The sequence below is a fragment of the Leuciscus leuciscus genome (genome assembly GCF_965113295.1).
Source record: "Leuciscus leuciscus genome assembly, chromosome: 9".
Taxonomy (NCBI): domain Eukaryota; kingdom Metazoa; phylum Chordata; class Actinopteri; order Cypriniformes; family Leuciscidae; genus Leuciscus; species Leuciscus leuciscus.
The window spans coordinates 10,714,331-10,733,063 of NC_138733.1; the positions used below are offsets into that span (position 1 = coordinate 10,714,331).

The 18,733-nt window shown below is 36.5% G+C and overlaps 2 protein-coding genes across 3 annotated transcripts in view; both read left to right on the forward strand.

Annotated features, from left to right (window-relative positions):
* The window catches only part of LOC309506436 (NACHT, LRR and PYD domains-containing protein 3-like), a 271,279-nt gene that overhangs the window by 250,004 nt on the left and 2,542 nt on the right, over window positions 1-18,733 (forward strand). The gene's annotated exons all lie outside the window — the stretch shown is intronic.
* The window catches only part of LOC309506438 (NACHT, LRR and PYD domains-containing protein 3-like), a 59,991-nt gene that overhangs the window by 38,716 nt on the left and 2,542 nt on the right, over window positions 1-18,733 (forward strand). Inside the window, exon 8 of the mRNA XM_082180385.1 lies at window positions 1,523-1,693. Within this exon, the coding sequence (XP_082036511.1) occupies window positions 1,523-1,693 (171 nt within the window). The remainder of the gene's footprint in view (window positions 1-1,522; window positions 1,694-18,733) is intronic.

Sequence of the window (18,733 nt, forward strand, 5' to 3'; positions counted from 1 at the left end):
ATGTGCACGCCGTCAGCTTTTTCACATATTTACGTTTTTGAAGTTTGCGCGGAGATGATATCCTTCTTTCTTTTCTTTTTTTTTCAAAATTATTCATTTTATTCATTATGGAACCTATTTCAAGGTTTGCGTTCTCGAGCCGACAGGCACTATTGTCATACGAATGAACAGGTCAGAGCGCATTAAGGGTTTTCTGTTAGAACGGGTCTTGTGTAAGCGGCCCCTAAGTTAATAACTAATGATCTTCACAACGGAAGTGAATCAATCAAAACTAACTTTAGCTGGAACTTTACTCTAGAGCTGCTGTAAAGCCAAAACAATCTGTTACTCTAATTGGTAACACTTTACTTGAAGGGGTGTGCATAAGACTGACATGACACATGTCATGAATATGAAGGAGGTTTTATGCATGTTTATGACAACTATCATCAAGTGTCATTCGCTCAATTATGACATGTTTTATGCAAATATGACATTGTTTGAGATGTCTTTATGACAACTTGACATAAACCAATACATCATAACCTGTCATAAATGTGTCATAAACATGACATAGTAGATTAATGATCAAACTTAAGAAACTACTTAGCTTTATGAGAGTTTTTATAGAGATCGACTATTTTTGACTGTCAAAATGCCGGCGAACACCGATACAGTGAGATGTTCAAAATCTTTCTTTTTAGTGAAACTCTGTGTACACAAACAATGTTCTCAATGCTCAAGTTCACGTGTAGAGCCCGTGGTGATACTTCAAGCAAAGTTTCATGTTGTGTTGAGCCTTCTTAGTGTTTTAAAAATAGCGATTTTTTATGCTATCATAGTCGTGCTCCAAGCACTCCCATTCAAAAGGCAATTTGACCGAAAACGAAATACGGTCACATTTTAAAGTGGCGTTTCCATCCTAATTATGCTTTTAAGCGAAAGTTTGCCTCGGGTAGATTAACAGAAAGACCCTAGGTTGCATTTTGGCGAGAGTTACCCTTTAAATATTTTAAAACAAAGGATGAAGGAATGTTTGCTTGCTTTTCTAGTAGGTCCACTGAAAATGCCAATTTAAGCAGGAAACAAAGAATTGATTTTGGAGTTGACTGGAATGCAGTGACTGTTTTCAAACAGTTTTCCAAAGCAAAGATAAAACATTTTATAACCCTGTATTAATTTAATTTTGAAACTATCTGGACTTTTATAGAGATACTTCCTAATTTTGAAAAGAAAACATTTAGCAATTTGTTGCAACTGCGTAGAATGAAATAATTCAGTTGTTTTTTGTGGTTTTCTTTGAAGTTTTTATAAAATTATCTCTCATGAACAAATCAATGCTTCATACATATTTTTACAGATATAAATAACCGTAAAATGTATTAATTAAAACAGATTAGACATTAAAAAAATACAGATCCTGATCCATCAAACATTGAACATTGAACAAAACATCCTTTAAGTTTGTACTTTAATAATGGATTCTCTGCTAAACTGATCTGATCTGAACTGAGAGTGAAGCGTGTGTCATTGTTCTCTACAGGTTGAGGGATTGTGATCTCACAGATGAAGGTTGTGCTGCTCTGACTTCAGCTCTGAGATCAAACCCTGAACACCTGAGACATCTGAACCTGTCACAGAGTAAACTAGGAGATTCAGTGAAACGTCTCGCTGCTGTACTGGAGGATCCTAACTGTAAACTGGAGACACTGTGGTAAGACCCTCTCTTTGATTGTCACATGTGTCTTTCTTTGTCCTCTGTTAGATTAATCTTTTAATGTAAATTTCAAGACTAAAATCATCTTGTGTAAACACACTAAATCTCAGCACAAATGACTCTGATGACTGACGAATCGTGACGATGAAGTTAATTTAATTTATTTTCATCACTTCACATAACCTGCTCCTGTTTTTGGCCCACCAAACATTTACTGAAGGTTCAGATGCTTCTAGTAGTTTGATTAAAACTCATCTACGTGCCTCTGTCTGTGTAAGAGTCTATTTTCATCTTATTTTTTACTTGTTTTGAAATCCCATGAACTCATTGTGTTCTCATAGATGTCACAGCATTAATTTAGATGGGTGTAACTGTGAAATACGGTGTATGACTGGAGGCTAATACCACCATTTTTTTACCATCTTCACGATGCATCGTTGAAGAAATCAACTAGCTATTCACGACTGTTTCCCACAACCATATTGTCGCAAAGTGGCCGTTCAACCACGTTGGTTTATTACATCACACACGTGGTGGAGTAATAATTTATTTTAATGAAACTGTTTGAGATCAAATCAACTCTAGATGTTTTGATATAGATTACAGACATGACATCTGAGGACTATTTCTCATTATTCTCAGTTATTTTGCTTTATTTCCAGATTCAATCATAGGCTCGTTCTTACAAGAGCACGTTCGCACATGCGCAGTCTTCAGAAACGGTGTTTTAACTTGACAAATTAAAAGACGCAACTGACATTTGCATGTATTATTCTAATTAAAGACACGGGTTGTACTGAATGTCAGCTTGCTTATTTTGCTCAAGATAACGATTTATTAAGTCCACATGTCATGCAAACAAGAAACTGTGCTTAACCACAGGTCGAGAGCTTTGGCTTTGGGAAACACAGACTCGTTGAACTATGCTGATAACGACAGAACTTGCGATCATAGTTGTCTAATGATGCTTTTGGGAAACAAGCTCATACGAACTCTATGAACTTGGATGCATCGCGATTGACGGTCCCTACGCAGTGTTCACTGCTCCCTAGTCCCTGAGCGCAGGATATCTTTTGAAGCTCACTTCACTTAACAAAATACGTTCATTCAGAACACCCTGCAACATCATCAAACACAGACGAAACTCAAGCTCACGCATTTTATAGAAGTTTAAGTTTTCATGCCATAATAAACTTCTGTAAATATATATAAATGACCATACTTTCATTTAATATACATGTGTATAATACATGTGTATAAATATTAATTAATATTAAATTTCATAATCTGTCAAATTCAAAAGCCCTAAACTGAATGATAAATATATGTTGCGATGTTTAATATGAAAATAAACGTACATGTATTTTTCTTATTTAACCTGTAATCGGAATTGGAATTCCTTCGGATTGGAATTTTAAAGAGAGGACTGGAATTGGGAACCCCTGGATTAATCTGACTCCATTAAAGTTGTTGTTAATATGTAACATCTTATTGTTTGAAGGTAAAAGTCTTACTGATGTTTAGATAATATTAATATGTAAATAGTCAGTATAAACACACTGGTTGGCTGAAGCATCAGACTTTAAGCCTTTTTCCTCCACCAGCAGTTTCCTTTTCTGCAAATATCCGGAGTGAAGCATTATTTAAGGAAAGTAGTTGTTACATTAAGACTTTGAATCTCTATATTGAGTCACATTTCTATTGAGTTTATAAGCTTCCAGATGAGACCAAATATGACACAATTATGTGTTTGATCACAAGAGTTAACATGCATAAATCTCATTCCATCAGCTGCAGTGGCAATGCTTGTCATTATATCTGATCTCCTGCTCTGAGACCAGAGTGAATTACAAACTACAAACACTTAAACTACAATTCACATTGTGTCATTGTTCTCTACAGTTTGAGGGATTGTGGCATCACAGATGAAGGTTGTGCTGCTCTGGCTTCAGCTCTGAGATCAAACCCTGAACACCTAAGAATACTGGATCTGTGTGGGGATAAAATATCAAATTCGGTGAAGCTTCTCTCTCCTGTACTGGAGGATCCTCGCTGTAAACTGCAGATACTGAGGTAAGATCATCTCTCCGATATTCACATATATCTTTGTCCTCGGTAAGAAGTGTCCTTTATTGTATTTTTTAGGGCTGTTCTTTAAACTCACTAAATCTCAGCACAAAAGACTAAAGACTGAAGGTCAATTTCATTTTATTCATCTCCATCACATCACATGACATGTTGCTCTTGTTTTTGACCCACCAAACATTTACTGAAGCTTCAGTTACTTTCTAAGGCCCTGTCCAAATGAACACGGGTATTTTCAAAACCACAGATTTTTCTATGCGTTATGGCCGTTCGTCCACACGCAAACACAGTATCTGGTCACTGAAACTGAACTTTTTTGAAAACTCCTGTCAGGGTGAAGATTTTTAGAAAGTCCAGTTGCACTGTTCTCTTGTGACGTCGGAGTGCGTGCTGTTATCTCCTTTGTTTGACGTCAGATCGTGCGCCGCTTTCTCCTTTTTTTACATGAGTCTGTCCAATGGCGGACATAGCCAAAATATTGCTGTTAATAACTGTGCTAAACTCCAGACCCGCCTAAAATGTCTTGATTAAGGCTGGTGTACGATTTTTGCTGTCTTACGAGCTCGCAGATGATGAATATTTAATGATTACAGACCTGACTCCTCTTTAACCAAATTTTCAAATGTAGCTTGAACTGTGCAAAAGTACGGCTCTGTCTAATATTAATTGGTAAATTATTCCAGTTGTTAACAGCTCTTACAGAAAAAGCTGATCAACCAAACTCAGTTACTCTAAAATGTGCTTCACAGTCACCTCTTGATGAAGCTCTTTTGACTTTATATTTTCTCTACGCGAAGAAACAAATACTTTTAAGGGTGGGGGTGCAAGATCATTAAACAATTTTGTACATTAAACAACAGGTGTAAAATACTTTTAAAACTCGTTTGTAGGGCTGTACTGTCTCAGTCGATTAGTCGATTAATTGGTCGATACGTTCTGGTTCGACCAAAATTCTGATTGGTCGATTTTTTGCCGCGTTCATTTCATCAGTTTTGCCGTGCTGAGGTGCGCTCATTTCATCAGGTGGAAAGCACTAACTGCTAATGGGGGTGTTTTCAGAGTACCCTTGTTTCACTGTAACAGTCTGTCTTCAGAACACCCCCCTTGTTTTCACCTTTTTTGGATTAGCCCAACCCAAGAGAGAGCGATAACTATAGAAGGTTTGATGCTGAATATTATTTATTTAATTGTGAGAGCGTTTTAGTCAGTCCTCTTCTAACATGTCAACAACAAAGAAATCGACAGTGTGGCAGCATTTTGTTAAAATTGATAACAGGAAAAAGGTCGAATGCAAAGTTTGCAAGCAACAGTTTTCCACAGCTCGACGACAAACATGACATATCTAAAAGTGGTAAGCTCACTTGTCTGCGTTAGCTTGCCCTGTCTGTTTTGAGTAGGCTATATGAACATATCAGAATTTGCATATTTCAATGTTTTAGTGTTATAACCTAACTTTTTAATTTTTTATTTGGAGCCTAATGCGCAATTGCGCTGTGCTGTTGGTTGTGTTAGTTTTGAGCCTAGGATGCTTTATTTTTCAGTTATGCACTTTATTTCGTTTCTGCTCTTGATCTGGTTTGTTTAATAAATATTCTTTTTTTATTAAAGTGGACGTGCCTTTTGTGTTTATTAAGAGTAAAAGCTTTAAGTTAATAGTCTATTCGTGTCTCAGCTGCGAAGCTGAGCTCATGTTCAGCCTCGCTCGGTGCGAGGACATGAACGGTGAAATGATAGTGTCTGACAGTTATAACTTATTATTATAACGTATGACAAAAATAATTGTCTAAATTATGTTGCATATTCCTCAACAGTTCTTGTGATGATATCACTAGTTGACAACATAGTACTATTTTCGGAAATCATAAGCTATGATATTGCGCAGGTGCACGTGATGCAACGCTGTCAGAGCCGACAGACCCGTGTCAGACTCATTTCAGTGCAAAATAATTAGGTCAAAAACGATTTAATATACTGCAAATAGCCTACTAGTTTTTTATGTTTATTTATAATTCATTTAGGCGGACAACAAGGCTACCAAGTACTGCGCACAGTGCGCATCTAATTAATTTAACGTTTTTTTTTGTTTTTTTTTACCGTCATTTTTAGTCGATTTTTAGTCGAAAATTTCAGGACTTCAGTCGACCAAGATTTTCTTTGGTTGAGTACAGCCCTACTCGTTTGTATAAGGTATATAAAGGTCTAAGAGTAGATTTTCCTGATTGTGACCATGAAGTAATACAATAAGAGAAATGAGAAAAAATCAAAGAATGCAAATAAATTCTTGCAGCTTCCAATGAAAGTTGACTCCGTATAAATTAAAAATTTCTAAGTTGAGGTGTCACTGCGCAGACTATTTTTTTATATGCTTTTCAAATGTTAAATCTAAGATAACTCCAAGATATTTAAAATCTGGCACAATTTGTAATTTGTCACCACAAACTAATACATCTGGAAGATTCTTCTCCTTCCTTTTAATTTTGAACTTCAGTTTTCAGTTTTCTGAACATTTAATGTTAAACAACACTGATTAAGCCAGTCTGAAATTTTGGACATTGCGACACTTAATTTTTGTGCCACTTGTTGATTTGTTTGACCATGTACATAAATCACAGTATCATGTGCGTACATTTGAATATGTACATCCAGACAAACATCAGGTAAATCATTCAAATACAAACTAAAAAGTAGGGGCCCTAATACAGACCCCTGAGGTATCCCTGTAAAACAATCTCTCAAAGACGATACATGCATTTCAATCCAGGTACACTGTTTCCTTGATGTAAGATAAGATTCAATCCATTCCATTGTTTCTAAAAATTCAAATATAATAATTTAGACAATAAAATATTATGATTTAACGTATCGAATGCCTTTTGTAAATCAAGGAATACTGCACCCACAACCCCACCCTTATCTAATTTTGACCTCACTTGCTCGATAAAATAACACACAGCCGTTTCTGTCGAATGCTGTTTACGGAACCCAAATTGCATAGGGCATAATAAATTATTTTTTACATTTAAGAAATGTACAATTTGTTCAGTTACTACTTTTTCTAGTATTTTAGACACTACTGACAAAATTTAAATCAGCCTATAATTTGCTACATTACTCGGATCACCTGCCTTGAAAACTGGAGTAACTAATCCAGTTTTCCAACAATTTGGGAAAATAGATTGTCTAATTGATAAATTCACAAAATGAGTGATTGGTGCTAAAAAAATATCACTATTGCTTTAAAAAAATTACAATCCAAACCATTTATATCTTTAGCATTAGAATATTTTAGATCTTTTATAATATTCTGAATGTTATTCTCTGAAACTGTTGTTAGATAAAATGCAGGTTTGACTGAATTAACATAATTTAGTTCTTTATATTTAATTCCATATTTATCAGTCAAACTCTGAACTGAGTCAACAAAATAATTGTTAAATATATCAGTAATTTTATCAAGCTTATCAATTGTTCTCCCTTTAAAATTTTATTGTAATCATTTACTACATGATTTGGAGTCTTTCTTTATTAATTAATGTATTGTTTGCCATACCTTTTTACTATTACCTTTGGCCTCATTTAAAATGTTAATAAAATATTGTGCCTTAGCCTGCCGTATCATCTTAACTACATTGTTTCTCAAACTATTAAAAAATAAGTAATTTATGTTGAAAGGAATGGTTGCTGTTCTCTGCTTTTCAACAAATCATTTGCACACACACTTCTGTCATTTTTCTATCTGAAACTATAGCTGCCTGCAACATTGAAAGCTCCGGTCTCTATGTTTAGTGCGAAAGCTCACATGTTTGAGGACTGGAATTGGGAACCCCTGGATTAATCTGACTCCTTTAAAGTTGTTGTTAATATGTACAGTAACATCTTATTGTTTGAAGGTAAAAGTCTTACTGATGTTTAGATAATATTAATATGTAAATAGTCAGAATAAACAAACACACTGGTTGGCTGAAGCATCAGAGTTTAAGCCTTTTTCCTCCACCAGCAGTTTCCTTTTCTTCAAATATCCTGAGCGAAGCATTATTTAAGGAAAAATAAAGTAGAATACGAACACCAAAGACCATTAAACTGAAGGTAAATGGATGATGTTTCAGAGGTAAATAAGCTCATTAACATGATCTCAATGCATGTGTAGGCTGTAGTTCTTACATTAAGACTTTGAATCTCTCTATTGAGTCACATTTCTATTGAGTTTATAAGCTTCCAGATGAGACCAAATATGACACAATTATGTGTTTGATCACAAGAGTTAATCAATTATATGTAACGGGGAACACGTGGGTGCAAATGTCCTCCTGTAGATGTGTATTAGACGTAAGTGACTGTTTCTCCAGTCAGAACCGTCTTTATATCACTATGAAACAATATCTCACATTCATCTCTGTCTGTACAGTCCTAAAAAACAACCATTTCAAACAGTATCATTGAGCATCAACATGCATAAATCTCATTCCATCAGCTGCAGTGTGTGGCAATGCTCTTCATTATATCTGATCTCCTGCTCTGAGACCAGAGTGAATTACAAACTACAGACACTTAAAGGAACACTCCACCGTTTTTTTGAAATAGGGCTTATTCACCTTCTTTCCTACATTTAGATAGGTGGGCAAATGCATTTTTGTCTCAGTGCATGCATTGTTTTAGTTTGACGGTCGGCGCTAGCTTAGCTTAGCATAATGAATGGAATCCTTTGTTGCCAGCTAGCATGTCCTGAGTAAAAGTGATATAAAACATTTTTTAAAACCCACCTAATTACTTCTTGTGGCCTGCGTATTCACAACAAGTACAAATAGCGATGCAGATTAACACTAGACGATTTCCTATGCAGATATTGACTTGGGACTATATTAAGGGGAAGCACAGGTGAAGCACTGCTACTTGGGCGCAGAGATATCACGCCCAAGTAGCAGTGCTTCGCCTGTGCTTCCCCCTAATATAGTCCTTAATATATAAGTCAATATCTGCCTAGGAAATCGCCTAGTGTTAATCTGCATCACTATTTGTACTTGTTGTGAATACGCAGGCCACAAGAAGTAATTAGGTGGTTTTTTTTAATTTTTTATATCACTTTTATTCAGGACATGCTAGCTGGCAACAAAGGATTCCATTCATTGTGCTAAGCTAAGCTAGCGCCGACCCTGTCAAACTAAAACAATGCATGCACTGAGACAAAAATGCATTTGCCCACCTATCTAAATGTAGGAAAGAAAGTGAATAAGCCCTATTTCAAAAAACGGTGGAGTGTTCCTTTAAACTACAATTCACATTGTGTCTTTGTTCTCTACAGGTTGAGGGATTGTGGCATCACAGATGAAGGTTGTGCTGCTCTGGCTTCAGCTCTGAGATCAAACCCTGAACACCTGAGAGAACTGGAGCTGTGTGGGAATAAAATATCAAATTCGGTGAAGCTTCTCTCTCCTGTACTGGAGGATCCTCGCTGTAAACTGCAGATACTGAGGTAAGATCATCTCTCCGATATTCACATATATCTTTGTCCTTGGTAAGAAGTGTCCTTTATTGTAATTTTTAGGGCTGTTCTTTAAACTCACTAAATCTCAGCACAAAAGACTAAAGACTGAAGGTCAATTTCATTTTATTCATCTCCATCACATCACATGACATGTTGCTCTTGTTTTTGACCCACCAAACATTTACTGAAGCTTCAGTTACTTTCTAAGGCCCTGTCCAAATGAACTGTCCAAATGAAATAGATTTTTCTATGCGTTATGGCCGTTCGTCCACACGCAAACACAGTATCTGGTCACTGAAACTGAACTTTTTTGAAAACTCCTCCCAGGGTGAAGATTTTTAGAAAGTCCAGTTGCACTGTTGTCTTGTGACGTCGGAGTGCGTGCTGTTATCTCCTTTGTTTGACGTCAGATCGTGCGCCGCTATCTCTTTTGTTTACATGAGGCAAGTCTGTGCAATGGCGGACATAGCCAAAATATTGCTGTTAATAACTGTGGTAAACTCCAGACCCGCCTAAAATGTCTCGATTAAGGCTGGCGTACGATTTTTGCTGTCTTACGAGTTCGCAGATGAATTTTTTCACTTGGGAGAAATTGCGTGATATTCGCATGGTTGCGGCTTGCAGCGTGTGAGAGGAATTACGAGACGAGCCGAGTACGTTACGAGCACCTCCCGACCTCCCAATAATTTTTGTTTAAAAAATTGGGGGAGTTGGCCCGACTTCATGGGCTATCCCCTATTGCCAAATCATACACAACCATGTCACAGGCTATCGATGAGGCTATAGCTCAGTGGCTGCAACCATACAGTGTGCGCATACACTGTCACGCACACACCTCTCTCTCTCTCTCTCTCTCTCTCTCTCTCTCTCTCTCTCTCTCTCTCTCTCTCTCTCTCTAGGTTTTTTTTTTTTTTTTTTTTACAGGGACAAAGGACATTAAGAAACTGTCCCAGAATTAGCTACAAAGCTAAATTTCATCTGCAGTCCCTGGGCAGGAAAGAACCATATCACATTACATACAATTTTTTTTAAATAATTACATACAATAAAATCTCCCCACCAATGTAAAATACACAACATTTTGTCCATCATTTAACAGTAAAAACAGCAATCCAAAATACTACCAAATAAACCTCAATATACACCCTACACACTATGTTACAAAATCAATCCCCCAAAATTGTAAAACCTTGACAAAGCATAAGAGTATTTAATGATTACAGACCTGACTCCTCTTTAACCACATTTTCAAATGTAGCTTGAACTGTGCAAAAGTACGGCACTGTCTAATATTAATTGGTAAATGATTCCAGTTGTTAACAGCTCTTACAGAAAAAGCTGATCAACCAAACTCAGTTACTCTAAAATGTGCTTCACAGTCACCTCTTGATGAAGCTTGTTTGTCTTTTTATTTTCTCTACGCGAAGAAACAAATACTTTTAAGGGTGATCATTAACAATTTTGTACATTAAACAACAGGTGTAAAATACTTTTAGAACCCGTTTGTATAAGGTATATAAAGGTCTAAGAGTAGATTTTCCTGATTGTGACCATGAAGAAATACAATTAGAGAACTGAGAAAAAAATCAAAGAATGCAAATAAATTCTTGCAGCTTCCAATGAAAGTTGACTCCGTATAAATTAAACATTTCTAAGTGGAGGTGTCACTGCGCAGACTATTTTTTAATATGCTTTTCAAATGTTAAATCTAAGATAACTCCAAGATATTTAAAATCTGGCACAATTGGTCACCACAAACTATTACATCTGGAAGATTCTCCTCCGTCCTTTTAATTTTGAACTTCAGTTTTCAGTTTTCTGAACATTTAATGTTAAACAACACTGATTAAGCCAGTCTGAAATTTTGGACATTGCGACACTTAATTTTTGTGCTACTTGTTCATTTGTTTTACCATGTACATAAATCACAGTATCATGTGCGTACATTTGAATATGTACATCCAGACAAACATCAGGTAAATCATTCAAATACAAACTAAAAAGTAGAGGCCCTAATACAGACCCCTGAGGTATCCCTGTAAAACAATCTCTCAAAGACGATACATGCATTTCAATCCAGGTACACTGTTTTCTTGATGTAAGATAAGATTCAATCCATTCCATTGTTTCTAAAAATTCAAATATAATAATTTAGACAATAAAATATTATGATTTAACGTATCGAATGCCTTTTGTAAATCAAGGAATACTGCACCCACAACCCCACCCTTATCTAATTTTGACCTCACTTGCTCGATAAAATAACACACAGCCGTTTCTGTCGAATGCTGTTTACGGAACCCAAATTGCATAGGGCATAATAAATTCTTTTTTAGATTTAAGAAATTTACAATTTGCTCAGTTACTACTTTTTCTAGTATTTTAGACACTACTGACAAAATTGAAATCGGCCTATAATTTGCTACATTACTCGGATCACCTGCCCTGAAAACTGGAGTAGCTAATCCAGTTTTCCAACAATTTGGGAAAATAGATTGTCTAATTCAGGGGCTCCCAAACTTTTTCGTTCTAGGACCCACCTAGACAAGTATAATCAATCTCAAGACCCACTTGCACTGGTGCTACCAACTTTATCAGTTGGTCGCACCAGCATGATTTGGTCGCACATTTTTTTTTCTACATGCAATGGGATTAATCAATGCATGCTTGATGGTCTTAATCTGCATTCCCTAGTTTTGCACTTATGTAAAAAGACTGACAGTGACAAGCCTTCATGTTAGCAAAATATTTTAAACTTTTAACTCGTAAAAATTTTTTTTAAAACATGTACCGTATGTTCTTTAATGTTTGATTATAATTTTACCGTCTTCACATAGGGATGGGAAATGATAAGATTTTATCAATAATAATAATAATGCCACTGACGATTCTGATTATCGATCCGATTCTCTTATCGATTCTTGATAGCACTGTGTGGAAAAATGTAGTCATGGTTTTCAAAAAAACAAAACAAGGGGTTTTATTTATTTTAAAGCTTGAGTAAGCAAACTGTACTTTTTATGTAATTTATGTAATAAATAGAACTTTATTGTAAAGTGTTACTGATTCAAACGTCTCCTGAGTTCACTGTTGGAAAGATCAGTTGTCCATTCATTAAAATGAATCGTTCAAACGAGTCATTAGTTCGCGAATTGGACGTGTCATGCGCGTTGTGTGATTATCCCAGCAGTTAGGACATAGACATCCAAGATTTGTGTCAACACAGAAAACATTTCATCACTGGATAGTTTTTTTTTTCGTTTAATTGAAGTGTTGTTTTATGTCAGCTGAATGTCTGGGACGCTTTTCAGAGAAGATAAGGCAACAACTTATTTAGCACAATTCACACCCAGCGGTAATTGAGGAAGAAGAAAAAAAATCTCCGAATGCTCCACATGAAACTTTGGTCTTCCGACCTTTTACCACCGTGTCGATTTATTTTGATTAATATGTGCGAGGGAGAGAGAGCAAGACAGCGCTTAGTTTGGAGACGGTGAAGTCTTTTTTACACTTTCGCCTGGCTCTGAAGAGAGAGAGAGAGAGCGCGCGCGCGCGACCGAGTACTCTCTCTGCTCGTTCTTTCAGTTAAACATGCTCTGTGACTCTGTCACAAGCGCAGCAGTTCATCTACATTACTCAGCGATCAAATAACACTTTGGCGGGCGCTAAAACTCATAGTCGTTTGGTCATTAATCGGACTGGTTTTGTTTCACTCATCGTAACGTAAATTTAGCTGCAGCTAAGTGCCTTTGTGCGACCCACCTTTTCTCACTGTGTGACCCACAAGTGGGTCGCGACCCACAGTTTGAAAACCACTGGTCTAATTGATAAATTCACAAAATGAGTGATTGGTGCTAAAAATATCACTATTGCTAAAAAAAAAAAAAAAAAAATCCAAACCATCTATATATTTAGCATTAGAATGTTTAGATGTTTTATAATATTCTGAATGTTATTCTCTGAAACTGTTGTTAGATAAAATGCAGGTTTGACTGAATTAACATACACTGTAAAAAATGTCTAACCTCTCCAAGTCAAAATTTTCTAGTGACTGGTCACATCTAAATTTTTAAATTGGCCCAAGTGCAATTCTTGTTGCAATAGTCTGTTAACATTGGCTCAATGAGAAATAATACGTCAGACTAGTGTTGTCACGATACCAAAATTATTGTTTCGATACCGATACCAAGTCAAGTATTGCGATTTCGATACTTTTTCGATACTTTTCCTGAAAAGGGAGAAACACTCTCAAATATCATTGCTGTGCTTTATTTTAAAACCGGGACAACATTCTAATCATATAACACTCTAATAAATGAACATATGAACAGCAGATATATTAAACATTTGAACAAAATATGAAATATAAAAATATAAAAAATAAATTAGAGCAATGACATTCAAGGTAAACATTTTTATAAATTTAGCAGCATTATCTCATTTATCATAAGAAACATAAGAGCTTTATCTTGATTCTGAACTTTTAATAAAAATATGAACAGCGATTATATTAAACAATGTTTAATATTGGTAACATATGATAAGCCTCATTGGTGATATATTTGACATGTGGGGAGAGAGTTGTGGAAGGCCTATACTTCATAAATATATAGCAATAGCAGCAAAGACAACGTCGGCAGTGTTGACGGCAAAATAGGCTACAGAATACATTTATATTGTATTTATGTCAAAACTTTCAAACATCAAAATGTAATTTATTAATATGTATTCGTGTCAAAATGACATAGAAACATCTTTTCCTATTCTATTTTGCCTGGAAACGCTTCCAACACGCTTGCGTGTCGCGTGAAAAATAGGCGTCGGTTCTATTTCTAGCATGCACACGTTTTCCGCGCGTCTCAAGCTGCGCCCAGACGCGTGTCACGCAGGCAGTTAACATGGGAGCCGAAATAAAAACGGACACGACACGCAGTCAGTGTGTCGCCGGCATTACACATCTGGAAGGCGGTCTTTCTTAGAAGTATCGATACTAATAAATTAAGGAATCGTGACGTTTTTCATTTCCGATTTACTTTTGAAGTATCGGTTCACCGTGCAACAGAGCAAGGTAGGCAACGTACTTCCATATGTCACTCCTCGCGTCATCTATTTCTACGAGTCGTGGACCACTTGTGCTCGCACATGCAGCCATCTCGCTGTAGTGTTTTGTCACATGACACTGACAGCGGCAGGTTCTTTGCTGCGTGCGTCAGGAAAAAAACACAGACGTCCATATGGGAGGCGTTTTTTTTTTTTTTTTTTTTAAGTATCGATACTGATAAATTTAGGTATCGTGACGTTTTTAATTTCCGAGTATCGCGATACTTTTGAAGTATCGGTACACCGTGCAACACTACGTCAGACTAATTGAAAAATTTAGATGTGATCAGTCACTAGAAATTTTTGACTTGGGGATGTAATTTTTTTTTACAGTGTAATTTAGTTATTTATATTTAATTCCATATTTATCAGTCAAACTCTGAACTGAGTCAACAAAATAATTTTTGTAAATATATCAGTAATTTCATCAGGCTTATCAATTGTTCTCCCTTTAAAATTTTATTCTAAACATTTACTACATGATTTAGAGTCTTTCTTTATTAATTGATTTATAGTTTGCCATACCTTTTTACTATTACCTTTGACCTCATTTAAAATGTTAATAAAATATTGTGTGCCATAACTCGCACCATGTACGCCCGCCTTTAGAGTCCAGATATTAGTTCTTCAAATGTCAACATCACAATGTGAAATATTAGCATAATGCCTGCCCAAAGGCATACGCAAAGAAAGAAGACGAGACTTCAGGGAATTTTAGTGTTGTCGTCATGCCGTGGAGACTCTTTCAGATGTTAAGCCAGGTACGATTTTGGCCACGATTTGGCTGTCAGGGACACATTTTGCAAAACCTAAAAGGTTCCTCTGATCCTAGGCCAAAAACTGAAGTCTTTGACTGTTAGTTTGACTTGTTCACTGACAGCCAATTCAATTTGGATTTTTGAAGCAAGTGTTACAAGTGTTGTGTTGAAGTGTTTTAGTTATTCAGCAAGAAGTTCAACTTCACACCAGAGCTCGGAACGATAACCTCTTTACTCTTTTTGTGTCACTCACTCTCCCAACGCATGCGCACACAGAACCCCCGTAACCTTGGTTACCTTGGAAAAGAATACAACAACAAGCTTTTGGAATTTACTTCTTTTTTTTTATGACAGTTATCAATTAGAAATATTTAATAGTCTGTATAGAGTTATGACTTGTATATCAAGGTTAGTCAGTTTCTTTTTTGTACATGGTAAACTGATCTGAACTGAGAGAGTGAAGAGTGTGTCATTGTTCTCTACAGGTTGATTGATTGTGATCTCACAGATGAAGGTTGTGCTGCTCTGGCTTCAGCTCTGAAATCAAACCCCTCACACCTGAGAGATCTGGATCTGTCTGGGAATAGAATAGGAAATTCAGCCACGCAGCTCTCTGCTGTACTGGAGGATCCTCACTGTAAACTAGAGATACTGTGGTAAGATCATATTTGACTCTCACATATGAAAAGTATATTTGAAGTGTTCAGCCTCTTTCTGTTGCTGTGAGCTGATTAAGCTGTAAATGATTGAACACATGAGCTGATCCTCAGTAACATGAAACTGCAGGACTGAGAGTCGCACTTAAACATACACTTCCATCACAATCAACATTTCAGTTGACTTTAAAGAGACTTGAATCAAAGAAAAACACAGAATGTCAGTATATTGAAGGGTTTGAAGAGGAACAACTATCCTGGCGTGCGTTTCCCGAACGCATCGTTAGCCAACTATGGTCACAAGTTCCGTTGTTATCAGCCTGTGGTTAGAAGCATAGTTTCTAGTTTACATGAGATGTAGACTGAATAAATCCTTATCTTTAGCAAAATAAGCAAGCTGACATTCAGTACAACCCATGTTATTTATTTAGAATACATACAAATGTAATTTACGTCTTTTAGTTTGTCAAGAGATTTAAAGCACCGTTTTTGAAGACTGCGCATGTGCGAACGTGCTCTATGTAAGAACGAACCAAATATTGAGTCTGGTAATAAAGCAAAATAACTGAGAAAAATTAGAAATGGTCTTCAGATGCCATGTCTGTAACTTATATGACAAAATCTAGCGTTAATTCGATCTCAAACAGATTAATTAAAATAAGTTATTAGTCCATCACGTGCGAGACGTCATAAACCAACGTGGTTGAACGATACTTTGCGACATACGGTTTCGGGAAACAGTCGTGACTAGCTAGTTGATTTCTCCAACGATGCATCGTACTATGGTAGTTAAGCAGCAAGCTATATAGTTGTACGGGAAACGCACCCCAGCTCAGTCACAAAGACAGATTTTAGTGACCATAGTTTCTTACAGACTACTACTGAGGGAAAGAGCGATGTTGAATGTTTATTTTTCTGATCTTCATTGATTCATTGATTTTTAATGAAGGGGAAGATTGTCTGTCTAACCCAGATTGGACCGTCTGGAAAAACTTTCAGAGATGAAGTGCTCACATAACACAAAATGAAAATGATCAAGTAGGATCAAATAACTAGTGCTTTTTGTTTTGTTCTCTCCTTGCACTGAATATTTTTAAAATATCATCCATTCATTTAAAGGGGGTGAAAGGTTCCGCAAAAAAAGCATAATTATATGATTTTTTAAAAACAGATGTACTATGATTCCGGTTCACATGGACATGAAAAAAAGCGATATATATATATTTTTTTCTGTATTATGAATTTTTAAGGCCAGACAGGTAGTTTGTTGAGGTCAATTTGTAGAGAAAAACTACACGCCTGCGCACATATATATTCAAATGCGCATACCTATAGACTAAACACATAATAATTTCTCATTATTCTCAGTTATTTTGCTTTGCTTTGCTTTGAGAGGACTGGAATTGGGAACCCCTGGATTAATCTGACTCCATCAAAGTTGTTGTTAATTAGATTAGATTAGATTAGATTCAACTTTATTGTCATTACACAAGTACAGGTACAAGGCAACGAAATGCAGTTTAGGTCTAACCAGAAGTGCAATAGCAGCAAGTGCAGGATATACAGTGGTTCCATAAGTGCAGAACATGGATATGTACTGAATAAATATAGAGTTGAATACTATTATAAACAAAAATTTACAGATAGATTTGTCCTATGAATATAATATACAGATAACTATTACTGTGAACAGAATTTACAGCTAGATATGTACTGAATATAATATACAGATGTATATACAGATGGCTAATATACAGATGGCTATTACTATAAACAGTATTTTTACAGATAGATATGTACTGAATATATATACAGATGGGTGTTACTATAAACAGAATGTGAGCATAATATACAGATGGCTATTACTATAAACAGAATTTTACAGATAGATATGTACTATGAATATATATATACAGATGGGTGTTACTATAAACAGAATGTGAGCATAATATACAGATGGCTATTACTATAAACAGAATTTTACTAATAGATATATGTATAAGTTAGGTTAAAATGAGCAGTATAACAATGGATTTAAAGTAGTGCAAATAAAGTTTGGACAGAAGCTATCCGAGTGAAAGTGCAGTGGAAGTAATTGCATATTACAGTTAAAGTACGGTATTGCAAATGTATATGTAAACAGTCGGTACTGTAAATAAACAGTCGGCAGTGCAAATTGAGCATATTCCAGTCAAGGTAGTAGTGCAAGATGCATATGTAAACAGTTGTTTCTGTAATAACAGTCAGCAGTGCAAATGAACATTATAGTATTGCAAATAACAAAATGGAGGCAGGTGTGAGGAGGGAGAGGAGAGTCAATCAGTATATGAGGGGAGTGGGATCAATGAGGGTTAGAGTTTAATAAAGAGACAGCTCTGGGGAAAAAACTGTTCTTTAGTCTGCTGGTCCTGGTCCGTAGGCACCTGAAACGCCTGCCGGAGGGCAGGAGAGAAAACAGTCTGTGGGCTGGGTGAGAGGAGTCCTTAAGGATGCTGCGAGCTCGATGCAGACAGCGTTTCCTCTGGATGTGCTCGATGGCAGGTAGTGGAGTCCCAGTGATGCGCTGGGCGGTTTTCACCACCCGCTGCAGTGCCTTGCGCTCTGCAACAGAACAGCTCCCATACCACACTGTAGCACAGTTGGTCAGGATGCTTTCTATTGCACAGCGATAGAAGTTCACCAGGATAGTGGAGGAAAGCTGATTCTTCCTCAGTGTCCTCAGGAAGAAAAGGCGCTGGTGAGCCTTCTTGACCAGGCTGGAGGTGTTGGTTGTCCAGGTCATGTCCGCCGAGATGTGGGTCCCCAGGAACTTGAAACTGGAGACACGCTCAACAGCCATTCCATTGATGTGGATGGTGTCGTGTGTGCCTCTTGACACTTTCCTGAAGTCCACGATGAGCTCCTTCGTTTTGGTGGTGTTGAGGAGCTGGTTATTTTCAGTGCACCATGTGGCCAG